The following is a 21480-nucleotide window of genomic DNA, read 5'->3' as shown; positions in this document are numbered from 1 at the left end:
AACGTAGCCTTATAAACACGTCTGCTTTTATATTCACCCCTTCCGCTATATAGCTATTCATTCCTCTTCGCCGGCCTCGTGCAAAGCCTGATATTTTCTGGTCATGTTCATCTAGACTTCAGCTGTACTTGATATCTTTGTGCCGTTTGGTAGGAGACAACAAGGGCAACTGCGCTATGTGTGCTAGGACCGTAGTGCTCATGTTAAAGCAATGTTTTCCATCGTGGTTGTGGTTGGTTCCCACGATGGACTGGGTGTTTGGCAAGGATATGAGAAAGGGCAACTTGTGAGTAATATGATCGATGATAGACTTTATCTGGCTGTTTAGATCTGTAACATCGCCATTTCCGCTAGCGAAAAGCCATTCATTTGCCTCAGTCAACGGCGATGATGCCATCTCAGCGCCGTCGAGTGCCCGACCCGAATCCTCGAGAGTGGTGCGGGCTTCTTGTTCTTCGACTCGCGCGGTTGTGAGGTCGTCCTCTACATCCGAGTCCGAGTCGATGATGAGCGGATTGAACTTGTCCTTGCCTTACTATTGTTAGCAGATCGGGCGAGAGGAGCAGGCCTGGGACACGAACCGGATTTTTTTAGAAGACCAACGATCCTTTATCGCATCAGATTTTAGAGCTGCAAGAGGGCCTTTGTGAAATGATTTCTATGTCACACTTGTAATAAGGGGGGAAATTCGTTGACAAGTCATTGGTAAGTTGTTGGTTAATGGCGTTATCTATTAGGCATATCCACCGATTTATTGCAAATCAATTGACGAGAAGGGGTCGCTGTCCCTGATCCTTGATTTGCTTGGGATGTGCGGCTGTAGAGAGGCTGGGCCTCGGCTGTCTATACTGCACTTGCAGGTCACTCATTGATTTTGCCGCAGATGAACTGTATTCGGCGGTCCTAGATAAATGAATAATACATTAGCAAGTGGTTGTCAATAAGTTGATTAAATACCTACGAGCTGCTGCCTCTCGTTCTGCCACTGGCGACGACCACTGTGTACCGTGGCAATTTCCAACCGATGGAAGCCTCGAATATGGGCTCGGAGGTTTCCCAAGCTGGAGAATTGTGGGAATGGGCTCTCCGTCGATCTGCCACTTGTTTATTTTCGACATAATTCTTCAAGTAAGTTCCCAATTCTAGGTCTTGATCAGGTGGTATATGTCAAGCTTGTTGTATCAGTCTAAAGAAGCCCAATATTGATTACCACAAGAGGGAAATGCTTAGTTTCTTTGTTTGTTGAACCTTCAACAAACTGGCCGTATGGTAGTTGAGACTCAATGACCTTGTGACAAGCAAAGATGCTCTGCGTGCGCCAAAATAATCGTGTGCATCGTCAATGGGCTCACCGTCACCCTCTGTGTATGCTAATATTCCCATTTATTCAGCAGAAACAGGGGAGTAAGTCCTCTCGCACTTTTATAGACCCAATGTCATTGAGAATATTCCGCACGCCTTGACGTCGCCAGGGAGTTTGTTATCTTCCAAAGTTGGGTCATATTCGCTTCGCCACAGACCATCCGGGCGACCAACCTTCTCACTAATACCCTCCAAGTCGATATCAACCTTTCTCCACATGAGTCCAAGAGGAGACATGATGTCTCTTGAGCTGCTCATAACAGGAGTGCCTGTGACCCAGATAAGGTGATCCCAGTTTAAGAGTCTGAGTGTATTATTGAAGATTCCATCTTCATGTTGTGCCATGTGCGCTCCATCGACTATCAGCATCGCCTATCGGACAGCGCCTAGTTCCTTGTGGGTGATCTTGTATTCCACAGGGTTTCTGTCGAGCTGAATCTGGTGACTATCTGCCTCGCCAGGCAAGGGGACAGACTCCATGCGGCGGATCGGCGCCGTGCTGGCCGGATTGACAAGACAGCTAAAAGTCGAAATAGTTTGCCAAGTACTCGCCTCGCGCCACACTGATTACTTTGCTATAAAGCACAATCGGGTTCCTGGAAGATGCATAAAGCGAATCGCGCGATCTTGAAACCTCTCACCCTGGCTGGTATGATCGCTGTGTATTGACCAAGTGTTTAGGTTTGATAACCCGCGTATTCTGTTAATGAAACTGTACCTGTGTGCCGTAGTAGACCCAAATGTTTACAGTGGGGTGTTGCTTGGATTCTTGAAACGTTTGAACAATCGTATTAACCGGATTAACGATGATTGTTGGATAGAATTTGACTGTGATGTTATAGAGCAACTATTGTAAGGTTACCAGAAGTTCTCAGAGTCGTGAGTGGTTTGGTTCTTTTCGTAGCCATAGTGCTTTTGGAATACCATGTTCGGTTGTTGAAAGACTCTATAATAGCTCTTTATCAGAGCTCTTGGTTTTACTATTTTTGGGACGCTCAAGAGTTCAACCCTTGATAACCGCTTCGCAACTATCCATTACGAGTTCCCCAGCGGCTGTAATTTCCGGCCGAAAGTGCGTTTCCCGTTTATTTTGTGATCTGAAAGCATACCGATAAGCTTTCACGAGGACCATGGCCCCGAGGCGTGATGGATACTCGTTGAAAATCCGTAGCTTGTGATGAGACTGGACATGGCTATTGGTTTCCTCCTATTTGTCCCACGCCTTCTCCTCGAATACACAAATCCGTTTGATATTAATATCTGAGGCTTGGAGGCGCCCAATTGAAGCCTGGTACTACTCGTGTTGCCGGTCACCAGGCCCGCGCTGATACACGGTGAGAGGAGGACATGATAAGCAATTACTGACGGGCCGCCTAGGTGACCTGAGCTCAGCTATGCTGCAATTTTTGTCAAGCAAACTCTGCAGATGTTCCGCGAAGCTTGGCCCGACCGACTGACGGTGTGGTGGGAGCTTTCGCCCTGTCAATTGATCGACAATTGGTGCGGCTTGGGGACCTTGGCCTCTGGTCTGATGCCTGGAACTTTGGGTTCCCTCCAGTCAGGAATTCCAAGCCATTTGCATGTCGATTCGAGGCTTTCCGTCGTTCCGGGCAAAGTCTCCATCTGTGCCCGAAGTTCCCGTAACCTCTCCAGGGATAACTTTCTATTCTCTGGGTTGCTGTCGCGGTGCTCTTCGGAGAATTCACGTTCTTCTAAGTGTTTTCAGTCTCCCTGTCGGTGGCATCATTCTCCGGGCCATTCGCGTTTGCTTTCTTGTCGCGCTTTCCGCGGGCTCTACGCTTTCGGCGAGGCTGCGGTAGCGACGGGTGCTTCGACAGTAGAAGCAGTAATGTTTTTTTTATAAATAGGAGTAACGCTGTCAATAATGGATTCATCCATTTGTTGGGGTGTTGACTTCCCACTATATAGAAGCGAGCTTGAAGAATGCCTGCAGAGTGATGGGACAGGAGCTGATATCGTTGTGTAAGAGAAGTCTGACACGAGTCGTGGAAGGTCAGCTCTTCCGATGTGACCGTCATTGGCAGCAGGTCAGCCGCAAAGAACGATGAAATCCCGTCCGGCAGCATAATGCAGTCGCGTACTGTTCATGTATGTTCGCTTCGAAGCCAAGAGCCCGAGAATCTTGGATACTATAGCTTGCCAAAGGCACTCGATCGTTGCGTTGGCCTTGTCCGTAGATCAGATAATGAGATTCGGAAACCAGCCGTTGTTATAGATGCATACACGGTACTACACATAGATTAGTACAGATTCCTCACCCAATAAAGGTTCATTTCATCAGAGACTTCGCCAATTTCCGCAGAAGTCTAGTGAAATACGGCACAGGGATTCACTTACAACTGTATCCGTGGTGTATCCAGGGTGTATCGATGTATCCACAGTGTGCTCTCCTAAAGGGAAGCCGCAGTAGGAGAAGAAGATAATAAAAGCAACTATCTTGGAGATGTTGATATCTTTGTCATTTCTTTTGCTGCCATTCCATATTTTTTTTTGGAGTTTGAGTGCCGCCATTATTCGGCATGTCAGAATCTCCTTGTTTCCAATATAATTTGAAGTTCCCAGCTTCCAAATATATATCCGGCGAGTTTGACCAGCCTCCCCTTGTGCTGTTTCTTGACTACCCTCAGGAAGAAGGTGCCATAGGTCAGGTTCTGGAAAGATTGTTGTCGGGACTGCCGTGTGATAACCCGGTGTTTATTAGCCCAGCGTTGTTTAGCAGGGGGGGAGATGTTGATGTCTTACCCTCTGTTGCCACCACCAAGTTCATTGAACATTTCATAGCTATCTTTAAATACCCATGGGCTGTTGCATCTATCTCTGCCACCAATCATGAACTCATGTGGACCTCAGCAACATCTGGCCTCTGCTAAAAGGCGAGATGCGACACCGTTCGGATTTTAAGCTCTTGAAGAATACCACCACTTTCGAGTAACTCGATGCCACCAAGATGCGATGGGGGACTGCAATATTGATTGGCTGCATTGACTTTGCGCTCCAAGTCGCTCAGCCGAGGATCGAAAAGGAGAGAGACAGAGTAAGTCTCGAACTCTCCTTAGCCGAGCGACGACGCGGGTTTCAACCTCCAAGGGCCTAATGAAAGCCTCTGATGTAAGTCTGGAGGTTTACCAAGCTCGAAAATAGTCCATCCTAGTATATCCGAGACATGAGCAATGAATCAGCAATCAATAGACAGCGTATTATCCATACGTATTGCACATCTCTCCATCTTCGTTCACGTATTAACAAAAACACTCGACCGTCGTAATGATGATTTTTCCATTCTATGCAGAATAAATTAGCAAGAAATTAATAAAGACCTGGAAATAACTTACCCATCCGTGGAGAAGACCTGGACATTCGGCCAACGCTTAGCGAGTCCTCGCCATCAGGGCCAGCTCTGTACGCGACGGCTATCCATCTGTGCCTTACGCAGCTTCCTAGTCGTCTCTGCGTCCGCCTTTGCCTAGTTCTATCGTCATTTTCTAATCGTAAAGTTAATCTAGGAGTTCGTCAAGATATCCCTGCGCTGTAATGAGGCTTAGAACTGCTGCTCCGTCAAAGTCTCCCTCCTCCAGCATATCCTCATCAGAAATCCCATCGTCAATAATAGCGTCTGGCTGACAGTGATTGAACACTTGCTGGGATGCATCCCCATCGATGCGTAGCAGACTTCTCTCGCCCATAGTTATAATAATCCGTAATCTGTGGGCCCTTGTTCTTGTAGTCTATCCTCGTTGATAGAGATGTCTCTGTAAACGGGGTGATTGTTCTAGAGGAAAAGAAATCATTGTCTAATGGTGTTGTGTCTAACATGGAAAATTTTCTTGGATTGTATCAGATTCATTGACTAGACGTCCGTCATCGAACGCCTTTTCATATGTCTCGTACGTTGGTATGCCGTTCTTTGCTGCCATTAGATGTCCGTCCTTATCATCAGGTGGCCCAAACAGGTGCCGCGCATTGAGGCTGATTGGTTTCATTAGCGGGGCCGCAAGACTATGATGTCCAGGTCGGGGGAGAAGCGGTAACTGGGAGTATTTATGGCGAAGTCAATTATGTTGAGACGGGTCTTGACAATAGTCAGCTTTGATAATCCGTTTGCTGTTCAAATTGTTGACCACATTGATCGCGTCCTCGTCTGTAATTAGGCCCTGCCACTTGACAGCATTCCCTCGTTATTGGATCCTTGAAATGTTGTTGGTTTATATTTATCCAGTCACAGCCACGGCCGACCGCATGTGTCGAGACAAACACAATGGACTTCCTCTGATCGTCCGTTGAGAGCTCTTCAAACTTGACATCGAAAAAGACCTTGTAATTCTTGCGCAGCCAATCGACGACCATGTATATTTCAGTTCCTTTAGTTCCTTTAGGTGCTTGAATCCTTTTGCGCTATGCGACCTCCGCTGGCTGTTTTACCTACATCACAGGTCCGTTTTCGTTTCTGTTCGTCCTTGGAAATGAGATGTAGAGGACGTATCAGTGCTGGTGATGGACATTGGGAAATTATAACGTCTAATTCCGGAGCGAGAAGAAAGAGTTGGTAATATACGCTCCCGGTACCTCGACGAGTATTTACAACATGTCCGCGGTATTTGTATTGCTAGCCTCGATACTGGAAGATCTGCATGTGCACATGAGGACGCGAGATAAGCATCCCGTCCACTTGTGCCAATTCCGGGGGGAGAGTATATCCCGCAATTCAAGGTTGTTGCCTGAGCTATAGAAGAACGGCATGTCCGACCAAGTGCAGCATCCTTTTGTTGGCAGGTCTTGCAAATATTGTCAAGAAATTGTTGATCAAACTATGTGGTAAATGGCTTAGTATCGCCAATGAAGAGGGCGGCCACATCGCCGTGCTGAGGGGTTGGAGTGTGCCATTGCTTTAGTGCGTCTTCCTGCTTCGTCGACAACAACGAAGGATGTGCGGAGCGACTCCAGTGGGTGCGAGTTGTGGGTGAAGGTGCTTCATCCGGGTGTTGGCTATCTGCAATAAGTTTTGTTTATATGATGATAATTCTGTAAATTTGATATCTGTTGCGAGATATTGTGTTGTGTCATTCGAGCATTATCCAGGGTATATTTGGTATGCTGCTCATGATGTTTGTTGCCCAGCGGCATATGTTTTCGACGATGGTCATTGTTGCCCGTCACGGCACAGGCGAAGGAGGCGATGTTATATCCAATTCTGCCAGTCACACAAGAGTGTGGCATGGTCAAGATGCCACACAGCTCCCTGTGTCCCAAAGAGGTGACGTTTAACTGTTCCATTAGGCTCGACGAACGCTAATAAATCTCGCCAACTGCATGACTAGGCCGGTGGCCTCCTCCGTCATATGTATCATCTCTCTCAGTGATCCGGTGCGATAACATGGCAGCGTATGGGTTGGCAAAGGCGTTAGAGACTTAAATGGCTCAAAATGGTCACTGTTGTCTGGCGGGGGGCAAACAGTGACTGTGAAAACAACGCGAATAAGAGCTTCTTCTTTCAGTCACCTTTTGTTCAGGTCCGTACAAGATGCTTTTATGCCCGTGATCGAATCAACTGGTCTTTCAGATGGGCACACCGCCAGTAGTTTGGAAAATGCCATTTCTATGGCTGATAGCATGGCCATGTACAGTTGAAGATGTGATAAATGAGTTTCTCGGCGAATATCCTGTCGGAGTTGAAGTGGTCCCACTGGGCCTTTAGTGCCATTGTGTCAGCTCGGTGAAGTGCATCTAAGGACTTAACGGTATTTGTAGAGACTTACCTGCAGTAATACAAGAGGCTTTGAAGGGAAGAAAGAAATAATAAATTCTCGGGATGATCTACACCACAACAAGGTGGTATTGGGAGCCGGCAGTGGCTACAATTGGAGACGCCATAATAAGCAGCCAACCAGTGGCTGCTAAACAGGGAATATTAGCCCCATAAGCCAAAAGAGAGAGTATATCATTGACTTACTCTGTATGAAAAACTCTGTAGTAACAGATAAAAGAGCAGGGGTCGCGAGAGGAAATAGCGATGTTGGCCGTGAGTCGATAAATGAACGCTGCCAACCGTCAGCAACAGTCACGATTCGTGTAAGTCATGCCAACATACTCCATGCTGGTATCTCAAATTGATCCTTGTGGTTATAGCCGACATAAAACGAGCGTAGCCATTACCGTAGTATTACATGGGTCCAACACGTTCAAGTTGTATGGATGATCCATGGCAGTATCAACAGTCATAAGAACTGTAACAATGTAACGAGACAAAGAAAATGAAAAGAAGAACAAGAAGAAAGAATTAAAAAGAGAATTCGCTTTGATATAAATATTGGTTTACCATCCCGCTCCACGTGTTGGCTCATCAGCCGCGGAAATGCACTCATCCGCGAATTGTGGATTGAAAGGGGCGATACCGGGCCGTGATGAGGCTGTTTATGTAGGATTTCATTTATTATACTTTTTCTCTTCCGATAAGACGTAATATTATGTTACAATGAGTTGTACAACAGCTGATATGCGTAGAAATCTTCCGATATCATGTTGCGTATCGCAGGCTTACTTCGTCATAGAAGACATTGTTGAAATTGATAAGGAGTGTCGATTCCGCTTTATGTAAGCGGCTGCGAATTTGCCTGCTTTACGCCTGTTTCTTCATATAACTGTAACTCAAAACTATCTCAGATGTTTGAAAATCAATTCTTCAGAACATTGAATAGAAAAACTGGAATGCCAGTGATTAATGCTGTATAAAGATTGTCGAGGTCGACTCATCGTAGAAGTAGCATCACGTGACTTGCATAGAGTTTCTGCGGCAACCCCATTTGGCGTATTTACATGACTGCATATTCGCACATTTACCCCACGACACGGATTACGATTTTTGTACAAGCCGCCGATTGATTGCATTTTCAACAGCGACAAGTTCGATCCGCGCATGTTGCGCTCTCAACCATCGCAATGGCGTACAATCCTCGAATGAGCATCATCCCCCCCCTCGCAGCAACAATCGCGGTCGAGGAAAAAGGAAGAAGAGGCCGACGCGTTTATGCGACTGCCCGACCGCGAGATCGTGGGATGCATCACCGACATTGGCATCAACTTCACCATCGCCGACCTCCAGAAACCGAACCCGGCGCATGTCCAGCAGATCTTTGAGTGGTTCGCCGAGCTGCTTCTGAATGCGACCCGCGAGACGGTCGAGCCGGCGATGCGCGCCGCGGCCGAGGACATTTGCGGCGAGTTTGCCGATGTTGTTTCACCAGACACGCGCAACCTGATGGGCTTTTTTGTCTCGCTGCGACGGCTGCTGGTGGAGTGCGGCATCCAGGATTTCAGCTTCAACGACTTATACAAGCCCACATACGAGCGCCTGGTCAAAATCTTTAGCTACCTCATCAACTTTGTCCGGTTTCGAGAATCTCAGACAAGCGTCATTGACGAGCACTATAACAAGGCTGAATCGACAAAGACGAGAATAGAGGCTCTGTACGGCCAGAACCAGGATAACGAGTCGAGGTTGGAGGACATGAAGAACAACCGACAGGCCATGGAGGCACAAGTGCGGGAGAAGACGATGCGAAACGAGGAGCTAAAGAGGCGTTTGCTGGAGCTGCGACGAAGCCAAGAGAAAGTTGCAGCACGGTTAGAAGAAGCGAAGCAGAAAAAGGGCGAGTTGACAACGTTGCTGGAGCAGAGGACGCAGGAGAAGATCACGATGAAGCAAGAGAGCGCCAAACTACGGCCGTATGTGCTACAAAGCCCGTCCGCTCTCCAACAGAACCTCACAGAATTACGAGATATTCTCAACAACGACAAGACCCGCATTGATGCGCTAGACCGACGGGCACGAGCGCTGCAAACGTCGGCAGATTCCTTTGGCGTAGTGGGGAGCGATGTCGCATCTTGCATCAAGATCCTGGAAGAAATTGCCATGGAAATGGCCAAAGAGGATGAAGAAATGGCCAAAAACACAAAACAGCGCGAGGCCCTATCAGAACGAGGAAATAATGCGCGCGAGGTGGAGCGGGCAGAGCAAATGTTGAAACGACAGCTTGCCAAATGGAACGAGCGGACAGAGAAGCTGCGCGAGCAGAGCAACCAAAAGGCGCAAGATGCCAAGGAGAAGATGCACGAGCTGCGAGCCACGCACAAGAAGCTCACGGAGGAACAAACAAACAAGGGCAAGGAAATGGAAATTCGAAGAGTGAGGATCGAACAGACGGAGAAGAAGGTATGCAACCCTTTGTGCTGGGTTCAGTGCTGGATCGAGATACTAACAGCGGCTAGATGCTTGACTTGAAGGAAAATATCGAGAATGAGGTTCATTCAGCATATGACGAATATCTCAAAATGGAATCCCACATCAAACTATACATTACTGAGATGGAGCAAACAGTCGGCTAAACGAGTCTCACAGAGAGAGAAACATTTGACCCTTTTTATTTTGAGGCCCGATGGGCTGAATGTATATGTATATGTTGGAATGTGGTGACAAAATGGCTGGTTCACAGGCGTATAAGCGACAGAGATAGAGATACCACGGTTAGGGCGTTGCGGTTTATCATGGGAATCTAGTATTTATATGTGGGATGGTTATTTTGACGATGATGTGGGCATGATTATTGATTCGATGGGAATCGGCCATTTCCTTTTTGTAAAGGATTTAATTGGAACCGGCCATTGCCTTTTTTGTAAAGGGGGCTAATTTGGCGCCAGAATCAACGGGAATATTTTTTCTTCTTTAAAATGCCATGTTCTAGAAACACACACGCTTCTTTAATTCTCTCATTTGGAAACAGTGAATCTGTTAAAGTTACCGAGTCAAGCCACAAGTTGATTACCTCTGCAACGAGAAGATGACGCTTTATCCCGGACTGGGCCTGCCCCTGAGGTATTATCCTCGAGAATATGCTCCTCAGGAAGATGCCAGGTTTTACCCGCTGGGTCTACACGTGAATTGCTATGACTCGCACTCCGCTCTGCTTCCTGTGCGCGAGGTTGCGATGATGAATATTATGGAACAGTTGACTGACAAGGAGAACTGGCACAATATGATCTTCAACGACGAGATTGTGAATCAGTGGCGGAAAGAAGCGCTCGAGCAGCCGAATCGGGTTTACTGGAAGCAAGCTACTGATAATAAAGGAGCAGATGCTTGTATTGACTACCTACCACGGCCGCCTGGGATCATGGATGTTCCTACTTTCGACTATGTTTGTCTCGTTTTGAAAACTCTAATGTACAATTTGCTAACCGCACAAGTGCGTCAAAGAGCTTCGGAATAAGGCAAAGTACTATGTAGAGACTGGCATAATTCCTACTCTTGAGGCATCTGCAGCCGTTGCAAAGTCAGACGTACTGGTTTCAGTAAGCCTCCAGGCTGAATTACAGAAAGCCTTCAATAAGCTCAAGCTGGATCAAAGCTCGAGACCCAACTGGCACCCAAAACCCAACGACCAATTGTTGGATCTTGTGCATCCGTCCATGTATCCTCTGGTATACGGACGGACCAGAGTGCTTCAAGACGAGGTTGTCGGTACTACTGATGCGATCAACAAGTGGGCGGGAAAAGGAGAAGCCATCGCCAAGGACACCAGGAATCCTAGTCTCGAAGAGCATCGATATTTACCGCCGGTCCCGTATTGGTCCAACACGTACCAATGGCTTCCCGCCAATGTGAAATTCATGGAGGACGGGACTGTCAAGTTTACGAGCTACATCAATAACTTGCATCCTCAAAAGTACCCGCAAATATACCGCACCATTGAGAAGCTTGTTGAAGCCGCCCTTCCGGCCTGGGATCAGTGTCTGTTACTACCACTCAAAGGTGGAACAAAAAGTGGTGCTGGACGCACTGAGCCTCGGTTCCCGAAGCAGGATCTGTGGTAAGCTGTCGCATACTCTTCGTATGTTGCCTTTTCACACGACTAACAGTCTATCTAGTGACGAGGTCTCGGGTATCTGGGACCCCTCTAGCCCTCCGCCGCTAGATGATGTTGATGAAGACGATGGCGAAGACGGCAATGAAGACGATGATGAATCCGATGATGAATCCGAAGAAGAAGAAGAGGAAGAAGAGGAAGAAGAAGATGATGATGAAGATCCGGCTATTCGCGAATGGAAAGAAACGCGAAACCCAGTGCATCCCCGTGTGCCTGAGTTCGAGGATATTGACTATACCCCGCGTGACAATATTCGCCTCGCCAATAAATTCAGGAAGACGGGCCTTCAAGTCATAGTCAAAATGGTTTCTATTGAGCTCACACCAGAGAAACCAGAATTTCCCGCTGGGGAGTGGCACGTAAGTACGGAGTGGTCGCTCGCGTTTGCTGCCAACTCGCTTGAGATGCTCGACCCTCGACGTCTATACTGACATGGCAAACGTTAGGTTGATGGACAGATGAACGAACACATCTGCGCTACAGCGCTATATTGTGTGGATAGCGAAAATATTGCGCCTAGCGATATCCATTTCCGAATGCAAACGTTGCCATACATTGGCAATGACTATAAGACCATTACAAACAATACTTGCTCCTGGTTGGAGCGCACTCACGGAACGAGACTCAGGATATTCGGGGGGGCACAATGTCTTCAGATGTACGGAGCCGTACAAATGCAGGAGGGTCGTCTGTTGACATATCCAAACGTATTGTGAGTCAGAATAACGATATCTTCCCGATGGGGAATCTCCTTTATCGCTATCCATCTTCATTGATGCTAACAAATAGTTCAGCCAGCATAAAGAATCTTCAATCAAGCTAAAAGACCCCAGCAAGCCAGGAACCAGACATCTCATCTCGCTACGACTTGTTGACCCCAGTATGCGAATCATTTCTACGGCCAACGTTCCGCCACAGCAGCGTAACTGGTGGCTTGACGCAGTTTCGAGACAACCTCTTTACTCCGACGGCTCTACGCTAGCAAACCTGCCGCCTGATCTTGTCGCGATACTGGAACAGAAATATGTCTCTGGTGGAGAGCTGCCTGTTGAAATCTTGGACATGGTACGAGCCCACTTATACAATAACGAGTCCTTTCTGCCGATGATGGAGGAAGAAGCCAGAAAACATCGGGCCGAGCTATTGCAAGAGCGCATCGAACACCATACTCGAGCCTGGCTTTCGTGGGATGATACACATTATTATCATTTTCGTGACTAGCCATTAGCATCAACGCCTTTGCGCCTTGGTATATTTTATACAGATGCCTAGATATATAACCAGTAATGAAAGAAGAGTAGACTATATAAACTTATGATGTACGCTAGTGTACTATCTTAATAAAGATGATATTAAATTTCTACATGCATCTACAATTTTAAAGCCTTGTGATGCGTTTGAGCGTGCTTCCAGCCATCAAGCGCTATAATCATCTTTTCTCCTGCCGCTCAAATTCGAACCAGCGAGCAAGCACTCTTTCCACAGCAACTGTGCGTCCACTCCACGTTCCATCACTCTTCATAGCAGTGCCACTCAAAACGGGCAGCTTTTCCGCTAGAAACTCGTCCAGAGCTTCAAATCCCATTGCCCCTCTGGGTTCTACCACCGCCGCTCTAAGGGCGTTTCTCGCCGCGGCCTCGATAAGATATGTTGCCGTGGTGCCGATGCCTTGGGCCGACCACTCGACGCTGTCACGGTGGAGTTCCAGCAGGCCGTAGACAATGAGCATTGGCGGACCAGAATCATTCGTGTCTGGCGATGATGATGGCGGTGGAGATGGAATTTTGGAATCTGAGGCGGAAAAGGTACCGAGGAATGCGCGGAGATGAGTGCTGCTGGGGACGAATAAGAGGCGGATGTGGCGTGAGACGGCGGTTTGAAGCAGAGTCTTGCGCTGCAGAGGGTGAGTTGGAGGTTTGTCTGATAATAATTCTTCTTCTTCTTCTCCTTCTTCCTTGTTAATCCTGTCGTCCTTTTCGGCTGCTGTTTGTGCCTGGAGATGGAGCTGCAGGTTGACGTCCTCGATGAGAGCGTCGACGAATGTGTGTTTGGGCCATCCGATGAGGACCGTGGTTGGGTATCTGTGGCGAGTGACAATGTATTGGAGGAGTTCGGATGGAGTTAATGGAGAGAGTATGATGGGGTTTGAAGAAGAAGATGGCATGATGAGTTATTGATGTGGTTGTGAGCTGTGAAGAGCATCAGTCATGTAAGTGATGTGAATTGCGGTTTATGGCGGCGGTTAATTTTCCCGACGTTTTCCCGTAGCACACATCTCCTACCTTTATGTTATCATGATTCATTACGACCAGAATGATGACATTTATTTTGAATGTTCAATATTAATAATGATACGGCATCTGCTTACACGAATTGCGGTATTGCCATTTTTCTCCAGATCCATTTTGATCGCTTCGTTGAAAGATGCTCCAAAGAAGGCTGTTATATGGACATGCCTGAGCGCAGTAGGTGCGGTTATTTGAACCCACAAATACAGATACTGTTGAACAAATAGGTAGTAGATGAAAATTTGTTTTTATTGTCTATATGAGATTTATTGTATAGTATATTATTCTTGGTAAGTAGATTAAGTTTTGGGTATATGATATGATTCCAGTCCCTCTATAATGTCCTTCAGAAAACCCCATATATAAAAACTAAAATATGTACTTGGGTAAAAGTTGTCAAGATTATAGTACAATCCAGTCAACTTGGCACTCTTCCGGAAGCTCGAATCGGGTACCGGCCCTTGTCTGAAACGTCAGATGAAAAGATCCTTCCGAAACCAGCCGTCGTGATCCTCGCGTTTCTTCAGACTCTTGCTCCACAGCGCGGAGCACCATACCTCGGATCCGCGCTCGGGAGAAGGGTACACCGAATCCAGGAGCATAGTTTGCGTTTTCGAAATGGCTTGACAAAACGACAAAATATGTCCCGGAATCTCCTGCTCGAGCCCCTGTGCGAAAGTGAGGCAGGTTTGCCAAGTTGAAAGGCTTATTTTTTTTATTTGTTTGTTCTTGTTCTCCTCGTCGTCGTTCGATCATCGCCGGACTGCCATCGTCGAGAGCGGAGCGGGCCGTTGAGATAGCAATGCAGCTTGGGGCTAGTATACAAGCTCTTTTTATGATAACTCGGCCGAGTTCATCGATGGTCCACGATGAAACCGAGTTATGTGCTTGTGTATTGCCTAGCTCAAGATCTGCATTCCTCCCATAGCATTGACCCGTTATTCCAAATGGCATGAGAGAGCCGCTTGTGTCGGACGAGCTCGGGCCTGAATAGTCGTGTCCATCGAGGCAGGTAAAGGGGTGTATTGCCTTGATCCGACCGTCTTCACGTATCAGGCAATGTTTGCTGTAGCCTGTGTAGAACTCGGTCGGAATCAAGCGCTTTACCTCGCTGATGAACGCTCTGCAGTACTTGTTCAGAATCAGGTCTGACTCTGGATTGTACTGGCCCGCAGCAACTCTCTCATACCACCGGGTGGCGCCAACAACTGACATTATGGCCTCTGACCTTGCTTCGTTGCAGTACCGCAGGTCTCCAAGCCGGATAATGTCAATCTGTCGGAGGGTCAGCAGCTCGCCGAGGCCGGTCAACGTTTCCCACCTGCGCAATTCCTATATCGCGTCAAGCAGGCGTCGTTCCGTGATGCTCCCGGGAGTCAGGCTCTTTTCGTACTTTTGGAGGATACATAGAGCCCCATTCAAGGGGATCCGAGTGTTTCCTTGCAAACAAAGAAACTTCCAGTCCGACGTCGCAAGCCACATGTCGGGTCTTAGACACAGTTCTTGCAGTGTCCATAGGGAAGTGAACCAGAAGTTGATAGGTTGGCTCATTTCTTCCCCGTGCCCCATCTGTTGCTTGCTCCATTGCTGGAACCCCGGCCCCTTGGGCGTATCCTCCGGCTTCGAAAAGAGCTCTGCTAACCCATCCTCCATCTTTGTTAGCGCTCGAGCCATTCTCCGCTCTCGTTCATGCTGCGACTCCCGCGTGAGCGTCTCGCCTATGCCGATCCTTGACAAGGCAGCGAATTCCATGAGCCCCCCAAGGCAAGAAAAATCATCGACGTCGTGAAACCAAGCAATTGCTCGCTTGGCATTACGGAATATTGAGCCTTGTCGCGATATTTCTTGCCGTTTTAGAATGTCATGTTCTTCATCCAACGCTTCGCCCTTGCATCCTTGTGGTATACAGACCAGATCTAACCAGGCGTAATCGGTATCGATCTTGGTACCAAGGTGCTGTAGGCTTTGCGGTAGTGACTTTATATCGAACATGGCATTGTGAGGGACGCGATACTTCATACCGTTTGGTATCAAGTATCCATCGTTTTCGCTCATCCATCTGCCCCATGTGTGGCTGATCGCGGTGTAGGCAGGTCGCTTTGGCCCCAGGTCCCGAGTCCGGACCAAGCATCTGTCGTTTAGATGCCACAGGTACTCGGGCCATCCTCCAAGGCCAAAGGGATCTTCATGCTTGTCCTCAAGCCATGGACAGGCTGCGATACGAGGGCCACAATCAAGTGTCTGGGGGCAGTATGGATCGGACGCTTCGACTGGACGAGCCCAGGAACATTCGTGTGTGAATCCGGTCCCATTTCTACCTGCAAGTATGGGACCAAAGGATCCATGCCGAATATCAGAACTCCCATGGCTGATTTGCGAACAATGCAACGAGGCTTGCCGGTAATAGGCCTCTCTTGCCGCATGTATTCTTTGAGCGCGCAGCAAAGAGTAGTCTTCGCGGGCCTCATCGATGCATGTTCGGAAGTCGGCAAATTCAGCCATGAAGAGTTGATACAGGGCCTTGTCGTAATCGGAATGTCCTGCCTCTCTGGACTGCAAGTCGCTCAGTGTCTCCAAAAGACTGTTCTGTATGCAGATCCACAGCTCTTCGTAGTCGTCGGTAAAGCGTTTGGAGCGTGGATTCTGGTGAACAAGAGACTGTAACTGAGAGCAGTATGAGAGAGGAGTCGAGTGGCGATCGGAAGCTGCTGTCCACCAGTCGAAGAGCAGCCGGTATGAGTTTCGCTGCTCTTCCCCTAGTAGATCAGCCCAGCCGATGAAGACGAGGTGCTGGAGACGAAACCAGTTGATCAACGATCGGGAAGTCTGCATTATATAACATTTCGGGGCTCCTGGCCTTGATGTCACTTTCCAGTCTAGAGGTGCGTAGACGTCTTCAACCAGTGACATTAGCGGGCGGGCTTTCGGCTTTCCCTTGAGCGCTTCGGGGTTCAAAACTATTTCGAATATTCTTTGTTGCATTATCTAAAGACGCCGGATATAGTAAGTACTTTCATCATGAATGTCACTCGTCTTCACCAAGGATGAGGCGCACAAAGAAATGTCCACCACCAACGTACCACTTTTGGCCACCAACAGGGGCGTGTAGACGGTCACGAATGTCGCTTGTTTCAGGTGAAATATGTTCAAATAGTGTGTCCTTTGTACTGTACATTTATTGTACAGACTTTGTTCATGCGGCGAACGGGCGGTATACGCAGGTGATGAGCGAAGAGAGTAGAAGCGTATTGGATCGTGCATCTTTGTTAGTTCACGAGTGTGTTGAAGAAGAGGGAAAAAATTCAAGGCAGCCATTTGAACAAAGTCAGTTTTTATATAAATAGACTAGAATCCCTGTTATTGCCTATTTTGAACACCTTGAACACTTGGGACACTTTGGGTTCTTTGAACACTTTGCTTGCTGTGGTCTTTGAACATGCATGTGGCGATCCCGTTCCCGAACTGCGCCCTCAGACACTCTCGGGAGGACCCTTTCAAAGAACAAAGAAAACTCCGCCTACTATGCGTCACGTCACAGTAAATCAGTTTGGATAACTATTGAGCAGAATCTGGTTCACACTTCATCGCCTACGCAAGCGAACGATAGCTTGGATTCGTACTATAGTACAAATGCATTTTCTTTGTTTATATCGGCAGTGACTTTAATCACAATCTTTCTGGCCACCGGTCAGCGATGGCTTCTGCGTGTTCTAGGAAGCGAGCAGTAATAAGCCCAGTCGATGTATCTGCGAGAAGACCAGCTGCGAGAGTAAAAGTCCTTGCCTCCTTATATGCCCCAGGCACAGATCCATTCATTTTCCGGCCATTGGGATTCGGTGTTGCGCAACAATGTCTAGACATGGAAGACTCCTTGTTTTTTTTTTTTTTTGTTTTTTGCTCGGAGAACTCCCTGCTAGTATTCCTTCAGGACGGGATGAGACGTTTCCAGGCTCTCTACTGCAAATCGTTACAATAATGAAAGGGCCAAGGCGGTAGAAAGATGCGAAAGGACGTCCAAAACGAAAAGAATACTTTGAGACAATAGATTTCCGATTGCATCTATTATTAGATGATGATAGAGAGTCTGAACTGCATCTAGTCAGAATCACATACATAGTTGCCACAAGGGGAGAAAATGTAAAGCGACAAAGGCTTCCGATTATCCACATGAGGGCAGAGCTAAATTTAGTCCTTTGATCTGATCTAGCTGCTATCCACATGTGTTATCTGAATGTAGCAGTAAAGACGCTTCAACGCCACTTGATCCTCTTTTAGTCCCAACATCTACCCCTATCATCTCGCATTCGCGCTCGACAGACGCTCTCTTTTCAAGTCAAATTCGATGGTACACATACACTTCATATCTTCTATATTTGACGTTGCCTAGTGAGCTACATAGCGTACTCCTTTTGGAGTATATCGGAATTCCTTATAGCTCATGTGGGAGGAATCTAGAGAGAATATGCGTGGGCTATTAGGCTGCGCAGTACGCGCATGGTACATCTTGCCTTTTGCCCACATGTATTCTATGCCTTTCCAAGAGGCACAGATAGGCGGTTGGCCGATGGTCTTTGATTCCAGGTACATTGCACTGAATCAATGCACGCGTATCGGCCTGGTCTCTCCCCTGTATCCTGTAATCCGCAACCGCGCATTGAGCAGCGTTGCCCCGCCACTCTTGTCAAACGGCGTGAGCCAACCAGTCCAGCCATTGTGTGACTTTAGCGTGGTGTCGTTTGTTTACTTGTCCGTTTTGCTGCTGACGCTCACTGATTCAGTGGTATATTGAACGCCATGACTGCGGAAGAGGGCAGCAGAAGCCGCTGGTTCCGATCCCGCTTTTGCTAAGTTTCAGACGAACGAAAGATATCCGTCCCATGGGGCATCAACCTATTTTTAGGGGGGAGCGGGACCAAGAATGTCTTTGTTTACCCCTGGTTCCTGCCATCTGGCTGTGAAGCAGAGCTGGATACATGCAGTTACACGCACATACCTCTTATGGGGCTGATGATGAATCCCTACCTACAAGTATTATGGGGGAAAGCTATCCAAGGCACATCCTGTCATCCGACATGCCGTACATGTAGTTGATCCGTATGCAAATGTACAAATGCATATGCCTATGCCTATTAGATACATGTAAAACTACGCGATGTAGCTACCTCGCAGCAGCCGCAACAGTAGAAGCAGTAGCAATACACATCAATGTAAACAGAATTGGGGCGTTGAACAACTTTCGTCCTGTCAACGTATGCCTGACGCCTTTCATGTTTGTTCTGCCTAACAACTCCAGCTAAAAGCACAGGTAGTAAACATGGTAAACTAGTACAAAGTACATGAGCTTCGCGTCCATATATTGAACCCAGTCCCGTCGCTGTGTGGCCACATTCCCTACACTTCCACTTTTCATTACCCTCATCTCATCTTCTCTGCAACAAACGCAACAACTCTACACGGCATTCATTGCACTCAAATACAGCCATGGAACGCTCACTAGCCAGCGTCTGGGGTTTCTTTCATCCCCAGACGCTCCTCTCGCTTCTAGAATCGCCATTTGCCTCACTGTCTGCTTCGTCATATGCCAGCAAAATGGCCAACCCTGACACGGGAGTCTTTGGTGCTCTCGGCGCTGTTCTCGGATATGTCGGTGCTGAGGCAGCTACCGGCCAAATCTTTGAGCGTCTGCTATGGCCCCAACGCTCCTACGCAAACGTCACGCTGAAATCGATCCCTATCCTGGCCATTTTGATGCCCATGGGCGGACCGCTACACATCATCGCGCTCAAGACCTTGGATATCATATTCGCTCATGGCTTATTCAAGGGGGCACGAGTTGGCCACATGCTTGGAACTTGTTTCTTTCCCGATCAAGACTGGACTTACACCAGCTGGACGAGCAATGGCCAAAAGATCAAGACGGAGTCGGTGCGCAACTGTCTCTGGGTTCGCGCTCTGAGCTACGTTCCGATTCCCAAGCTCGGCTGCGATATGCAACAGGCAACCGATCAGGCTCCTGGAAAGGCCGCTGCCAGATCGGACCAGGTCCGGGCCAAGGTGGCTGTCAGTCATCTCACCTTGACCAGAGCCACAAAGCAAGACGTCGAGTCCAAGATGCCGTTTGTTGAAGCAGACGTTGGAAGACCGGCGTTCCAAGTCTTTCTAGCAATATTCGTCACAGAATTGTCAGCAATACTCACAACCATTGGCGTAGCTGTCCATTTCAAATCACCATGGGCGCTATGGTGGCTCGCTCCCCTGCTTCTACGCCTTGTCAGTGCCTTGCTTGCGATAGACCGGAAACCTCTGGAGCCTCTGGATCTCGCATCTCCAAACGAAGACATTTGCGATTACGAGATCCACTGTCCTCAGTCAGAAGGAAACTTTATGCTTCTCACAGGCCCCAAGTCTGTCGTCCAACAGTTTTTCGTCCATTACGGGCACCCAGTGCGCAACCGGTTTCGAGAAGCAGTACAGCTCGCAATGGTGGTTCTCTTTGGTTTGCTTTTTCTCTTTGGTCTGTTCTTTTCCGTCATTTGGATGCCCATTGCGGTCCAAAAAGTCTGGGTATGCTATCATTTCTACTCTGGCTTTGCCATGATCGTTATGCGGTACACTTCTTGCGACACATCCACAGAAGCCATGATTGCAAATCAGTTCAGAAAACAGGAAGAAAGCTTGTCCACTATCGACGGTGAGAAGAACGAAACAGCGATCCTCTTTGGACACACTCGAGACGGCAGCGAGACTATTAAAGTCAGCTTTGTTCCAACTTATCATAACCGCTTCTTGGAGGGGCAAGCATGCATGGATAAACTTTTGCGACGCAAATCGTGATATTTTCTACTGCTGATACCGCTGATACCGCCAACACTGTTTTTATTTTTGTTACTGCTGTCATTTGTTACTGCTGTCATTTGTTACTGCTGCTATTTTTGTTACTGTTGTTATTTTTGTTACTGTTGTTATTGTTTTCGTCGTTTCTACCGCTTCTAGAGCTATTAGTGCTACTTCCAAGTACTTAGATTTATAGGTCAATTCAACATTTTCTCTTTTGTAAATGAGCCGTATAATAAATGGAATTTCTAAGTTGGCAGTCTAGCCACGTTCAAAATTATCGTCATCTTTGAATCGAAATTATGTAGAGAAAAAACAGCAGCTAACTACTAATGTCCATTTCATTTTCTTCCTCCTCCGCAAAAAAGGCTCTCCTCGTCTTCTTCATCGTATTCTACTTCTTCAGAAATGCCATGAACCAAGTCATGTTCAGCCTGCAAAACTCCATCCCAAGTAGAAGGACACTCTCTAGCCGGAACTGTGACGGTGCCTCCAACTCCAAAGTGTTGCTAGAAGAAAGTCAGAAAGGATATAAGTTGAAAGAAATGAAGGGAAAACCTACAGCCATCGCCGCGAAGTTCAATGACAAGGAGTGAAGAGAGTTTGCAATATCAAGCTTGATTTGAGAAGAAAGAAACTCTCGGGCGCGAAGCTGGGTTACTCCCGGAGAGGAATCAGAAGCAGTCGGAGACGTATTCTCTCGAGCTGTTGAATCTGCCTTGGACTTTCCTTTCTCGCTCTGTTTCTTCTCTCGGCCTTTGTATTCTTGCAGAAACTTGCGACACTGGACTTGCAAACGTCGTACCACAGCCTAAAAGTCGATTAGCAATAAGCTTTTGAGAAACTGAATCGAATAACTCGCCATATTCGGGGATGGCTTAGCAATCTCTGTTTCCAATCGTCGACATATGGATCTATGGCCAGGATCCATATAGAGGCAAGGCTTTCCACCCTCATAGTTTTTATTCTCGCGAACGCAGCGACTGCACTTATTGCTAGCCGCTATGATGATGTCAGAAAATGATGGTATCAATCTATGGGAGAAGATGTATGTATAT

The 21480-nt window shown here is 47.6% G+C and overlaps 11 protein-coding genes across 12 annotated transcripts; 3 read left to right on the top strand and 8 right to left on the bottom strand.

Annotated features, from left to right (window-relative positions):
• Positions 1–57: 57 nt before the first annotated feature.
• Positions 58–1599, bottom strand: TrAtP1_007372 (uncharacterized protein; the record flags this gene model as incomplete). Its single annotated transcript, XM_066113496.1, has 6 exons — positions 58–97; positions 312–531; positions 582–607; positions 850–903; positions 962–1061; positions 1521–1599. The coding sequence occupies 6 exons, from the start codon at positions 1597–1599 to the stop codon at positions 58–60; spliced, it is 519 nt and encodes a 172-aa protein (XP_065969582.1).
• A 2428-nt stretch (positions 1600–4027) lies between these two features.
• Positions 4028–4740, bottom strand: TrAtP1_007371 (uncharacterized protein; the record flags this gene model as incomplete). The annotated part of the gene is made up of 5 exons (XM_066113495.1): positions 4028–4055; positions 4126–4217; positions 4510–4530; positions 4591–4664; positions 4716–4740. 5 exons carry the CDS (start codon positions 4738–4740, stop codon positions 4028–4030), a joined length of 240 nt encoding a protein of 79 aa, XP_065969581.1.
• A 137-nt stretch (positions 4741–4877) lies between these two features.
• On the bottom strand, positions 4878–5066 carry TrAtP1_007370 (uncharacterized protein; the record flags this gene model as incomplete). Its single annotated transcript, XM_066113494.1, has 1 exon — positions 4878–5066. One exon carries the CDS (start codon positions 5064–5066, stop codon positions 4878–4880), a length of 189 nt encoding a protein of 62 aa, XP_065969580.1.
• A 1910-nt stretch (positions 5067–6976) lies between these two features.
• On the bottom strand, positions 6977–7473 carry TrAtP1_007369 (uncharacterized protein; the record flags this gene model as incomplete). Its single annotated transcript, XM_066113493.1, has 5 exons — positions 6977–7069; positions 7137–7154; positions 7266–7274; positions 7331–7418; positions 7469–7473. 5 exons carry the CDS (start codon positions 7471–7473, stop codon positions 6977–6979), a joined length of 213 nt encoding a protein of 70 aa, XP_065969579.1.
• A 746-nt stretch (positions 7474–8219) lies between these two features.
• On the top strand, positions 8220–10111 carry TrAtP1_007368 (uncharacterized protein). Its single transcript, XM_014092849.2, has 2 exons — positions 8220–9589; positions 9646–10111. The coding sequence occupies exons 1-2, from the start codon at positions 8405–8407 to the stop codon at positions 9760–9762; spliced, it is 1302 nt and encodes a 433-aa protein (XP_013948324.2). The 5' UTR covers positions 8220–8404; the 3' UTR covers positions 9763–10111.
• TrAtP1_007367 (uncharacterized protein) lies at positions 10112–12625 on the top strand. 2 transcript variants are annotated; one of them, XM_014093002.2, is made up of 5 exons: positions 10112–10571; positions 10621–11243; positions 11302–11659; positions 11747–12012; positions 12095–12625. In XM_014093002.2, the coding sequence occupies exons 1-5, from the start codon at positions 10215–10217 to the stop codon at positions 12519–12521; spliced, it is 2031 nt and encodes a 676-aa protein (XP_013948477.2). In that variant the 5' UTR covers positions 10112–10214; the 3' UTR covers positions 12522–12625. The 2 variants fall into 2 exon arrangements, with proteins under 2 accessions (XP_013948477.2, XP_065969578.1); XM_066113492.1 differs by having other exon boundaries at positions 10112–11243.
• On the bottom strand, positions 12626–13490 carry TrAtP1_007366 (uncharacterized protein). The gene has a single exon (XM_014092822.2). The coding sequence runs from the start codon at positions 13462–13464 to the stop codon at positions 12730–12732; it is 735 nt and encodes a 244-aa protein (XP_013948297.2). The 5' UTR covers positions 13465–13490; the 3' UTR covers positions 12626–12729.
• A 500-nt stretch (positions 13491–13990) lies between these two features.
• Positions 13991–14803, bottom strand: TrAtP1_007365 (uncharacterized protein; the record flags this gene model as incomplete). Its single annotated transcript, XM_014093001.2, has 1 exon — positions 13991–14803. The coding sequence occupies one exon, from the start codon at positions 14801–14803 to the stop codon at positions 13991–13993; it is 813 nt and encodes a 270-aa protein (XP_013948476.2).
• Positions 14804–14920: 117 nt separating this feature from the next.
• Positions 14921–16420, bottom strand: TrAtP1_007364 (uncharacterized protein; the record flags this gene model as incomplete). The annotated part of the gene is made up of 1 exon (XM_066113491.1): positions 14921–16420. The coding sequence occupies one exon, from the start codon at positions 16418–16420 to the stop codon at positions 14921–14923; it is 1500 nt and encodes a 499-aa protein (XP_065969577.1).
• Positions 16421–19069: 2649 nt separating this feature from the next.
• On the top strand, positions 19070–20422 carry TrAtP1_007363 (uncharacterized protein; the record flags this gene model as incomplete). Its single annotated transcript, XM_014092998.1, has 1 exon — positions 19070–20422. One exon carries the CDS (start codon positions 19070–19072, stop codon positions 20420–20422), a length of 1353 nt encoding a protein of 450 aa, XP_013948473.1.
• A 341-nt stretch (positions 20423–20763) lies between these two features.
• On the bottom strand, positions 20764–20990 carry TrAtP1_007362 (uncharacterized protein; the record flags this gene model as incomplete). The annotated part of the gene is made up of 2 exons (XM_014092997.2): positions 20764–20931; positions 20985–20990. 2 exons carry the CDS (start codon positions 20988–20990, stop codon positions 20764–20766), a joined length of 174 nt encoding a protein of 57 aa, XP_013948472.2.
• Between the last annotated feature and the right edge of the window lie 490 nt (positions 20991–21480).

The sequence above is a fragment of the Trichoderma atroviride genome, chromosome 4, assembly GCF_020647795.1.
Source record: "Trichoderma atroviride chromosome 4, complete sequence".
In the NCBI taxonomy this organism is placed as follows: Eukaryota; Fungi; Ascomycota; class Sordariomycetes; order Hypocreales; family Hypocreaceae; genus Trichoderma; species Trichoderma atroviride.
The sequence above is the reverse complement of the archived record's forward strand: the minus strand, read 5'-3'. Positions and strand labels throughout refer to the sequence as shown.

Bases quoted from the DNA above. Each gene is read 5' to 3' on its own strand.
- TrAtP1_007368 (XM_014092849.2), top strand. From the start codon at position 8,405: ATGCGACTGCCCGACCGCGAGATCGTGGGATGCATCACCGACATTGGC. The intron at 9,590-9,645 runs GTATGCAACCCT...AACAGCGGCTAG, and splicing joins TCGAACAGACGGAGAAGAAG to ATGCTTGACTTGAAGGAAAA.
- TrAtP1_007367 (XM_014093002.2), top strand. From the start codon at position 10,215: ATGACGCTTTATCCCGGACTGGGCCTGCCCCTGAGGTATTATCCTCGA. The intron at 11,244-11,301 runs GTAAGCTGTCGC...CAGTCTATCTAG, and splicing joins TTCCCGAAGCAGGATCTGTG to TGACGAGGTCTCGGGTATCT. The intron at 12,013-12,094 runs GTGAGTCAGAAT...CAAATAGTTCAG, and splicing joins TTGACATATCCAAACGTATT to CCAGCATAAAGAATCTTCAA.
- TrAtP1_007366 (XM_014092822.2), bottom strand. From the start codon at position 13,464: ATGCCATCTTCTTCTTCAAACCCCATCATACTCTCTCCATTAACTCCA.